This window comes from Helianthus annuus, chromosome 3 (genome assembly GCF_002127325.2).
Source record: "Helianthus annuus cultivar XRQ/B chromosome 3, HanXRQr2.0-SUNRISE, whole genome shotgun sequence".
In the NCBI taxonomy this organism is placed as follows: Eukaryota; Viridiplantae; Streptophyta; class Magnoliopsida; order Asterales; family Asteraceae; genus Helianthus; species Helianthus annuus.
This window is the reverse complement of record NC_035435.2, coordinates 132,448,236-132,450,654: the sequence shown is the minus strand read 5'-3', so window position 1 is coordinate 132,450,654 and position 2,419 is coordinate 132,448,236. Positions and strand designations below refer to the sequence as shown.

Sequence of the window (2,419 nt, the reverse complement as noted above, 5' to 3'; positions counted from 1 at the left end):
ACAAACTTTGTACGCAAGTTTGTCTAAATTCTTAAACCAAGTTTAAAATCGTATATCTAAATGGTAAGTAAATGTACCAATGATATGAAATTGTTGCATCAACATGCATATTTTTAGTTTTAGAGCATTAATGTATCACTCCTATAACATATGGTTGTATAAGTTTAACGTACAAGACTGATGCATATAGTAAACGCTTATTTTTTACTATTTCCATACAAGTGTAAGTAAAGACAAAAGCATGATCCTCCTGGAAAAAGTAAATATAGCCTTGCAATAACAAAACTGTAATTCCTATATATTGTTGCTCATGTTTTTTACTGCACAAACACAACAATCTCTCTCTCTCTCTCTCTCTAAAAACCCTAACACTTTCTCACTCTACAAACTCATCATCTCCCACATGACAACTTCTTCAACAGTAACGGACATGAGCCTGGGCCATAACGGCGTTAACAACGGCGGTAGAGGATCAGGAAGAAGAAAAACAAAGGGGTCGACCGAGTTGACTCAGAAGAAAAACAAACAACCTCAAAGAGGACTGGGCGTTGCAAAGCTTGAAGAACTTCGGTTACAAACAAACAACGTTGAACAGCTCGAACAACTTGAACGACTTCGGTTACAAGAAAGGTGGAAGAAAATGACCGAACTACCCTTCGTCCCAACGCCTGTCCAAAACGTCGCCGTTCAGTTCCGTCATCCAGCTCATGTTTCTACTCCTGCACAGATGGTGGTTCAAGGCATTAATATGTATCCGATGGATCCGTCTGTCATCGGATCCAATATTAATAATGCTTGTTACCGATTCGATAACCCGAATGAGTTGTATTCGGTTTCTAGCTACATGAAATGTGCTTCTGATGGATGTGGTGTTTGTCACAAGGTAATAAACTAATAATAATTATAATTATAATCAGTTGATTTTTTGTGCTTGCTTTTCTAGTTCATCTTTCATTTCTTTTAACAATTTTGTATTTTGATAATAATAATAATAATCAGTTGATTTTTTGTGCTTGCTTTTCTAGTTCATCTTTCATTTCTTTTAACAATTTTGTATTTTAATAATAATAATAATACTAATAATAATAATAATAATAATAATCAGTTAATAATAATAATAATAATAATAATAATAATAATAATAATAATAATAATAATAATAGTAATAATAATAATCAGTTATAGTTTGTTACTGCTTCGTATTTTATGTGTTAGTTTTGTCTAGTTGATATTTCATTTCTTTTAACAATTTCTCGCCAGAAAAAGCGGATCGCGGGTGGAGCTAGCCACTGCTCGGTGAATCCGTTTCGTAACTTCTGCGGGAGTATGGAAATGACGGATGCTGGGAAAACTCGTCGCGGTTCAGGACAGGTAAATTAATTAATTTAAAAAAATTATAAAAAAATTAATATATTTTTCGATGGATTTTATAGATAAATAGATGTTAATAATTTGTTTAAATTACACAGGTGACGGAATATGACTTTTTCCCGGGGAAATGTGGCGGGGCTGAGGAGAACAAAGAGTTATTGAGTATGGGATCGACAGCGGCATGGTGTGGTAGCGGTGCTTCAGTTGCAGGAACGATCGGGTTACGTGGTGGTGAGGGTTCATGTGTGACGGCTATAACTGGTGGAGAAGAAGGAAGTGTGTCTTCACTTGATTTGTCTTTAAAACTTTCTTATTGATTAGTTTGTTAGTAAGTAAGCAGGATGTTGTGTTTCACCTTTTGTGTGTATATCAAACTTAACCGCCAGTCCACAAGTGCTTTTGCTTAATTAATTAGTTTATAATATTAATATTAATGTTAACAAGATCTTGTTGTTATTTTACATATGAGTAGTGAAATTTGATGATTAGTCTATAGGTACTTCATACAAGAAGCATGTGACATTGTGGCATGATTCATGTCATCAATATTATATGATATATTGTTGCAGGTTTTTTTTTTTTTTTTTTTTTTTTTTATGTGGATAAATTTAAAGGATTAATGGGAAATTAAAGGGTGGAAATGGGGTGGACAAGATGAAGCTTTATGCTGCAAACCTAGAAAAGGCTAGGATATATACATACAAAATACATGTAATTTATGTGTGTGATGAAGGAAGTGAGGATGAAGAAGCTTTCTGTTAATGGAAGAGACTTTAAGCTTTAAGAGTGCTTGTTCAATGTAAAAGAGGGTGCTAGAGAAACAGAGATCTGGAGATGAGCAGCAGTGGCTGCTATTTGCAGATTGTGCAGCAGCTGCTGCAGTGAGATCTCACACTCATTACAATATATATATATATATGTATATGTGTGTAGCATTCATGTATATATGTATTTGGGTCTACCTTGTGAAATACTAGGTTTTACAAAGATAAACATTTGTTTGAAGTGGAAGAATGTTTTTTAATAGTTTTAATCAAATTTTACAATA

At 33.6% G+C, this 2,419-nt stretch overlaps 1 protein-coding gene across 1 annotated transcript; it reads left to right on the top strand.

The window, feature by feature from the left end:
• The first annotated feature begins 319 nt into the window (after positions 1 to 319).
• On the top strand, positions 320 to 1,816 carry LOC110927985. The gene is made up of 3 exons (XM_022171264.2): positions 320 to 883; positions 1,261 to 1,371; positions 1,470 to 1,816. Exons 1-3 carry the CDS (start codon positions 404 to 406, stop codon positions 1,686 to 1,688), a joined length of 810 nt encoding a protein of 269 aa, XP_022026956.1. The 5' UTR covers positions 320 to 403; the 3' UTR covers positions 1,689 to 1,816.
• Positions 1,817 to 2,419: the final 603 nt, after the last annotated feature.

Coding starts and splice junctions, on each gene's coding strand:
- LOC110927985 (XM_022171264.2), top strand. CDS start 404: ATGACAACTTCTTCAACAGTAACGGACATGAGCCTGGGCCATAACGGC. Junction 884..1,260: donor GATGTGGTGTTTGTCACAAG/GTAATAAACTAA, acceptor ATTTCTCGCCAG/AAAAAGCGGATCGCGGGTGG. Junction 1,372..1,469: donor CTCGTCGCGGTTCAGGACAG/GTAAATTAATTA, acceptor TAAATTACACAG/GTGACGGAATATGACTTTTT.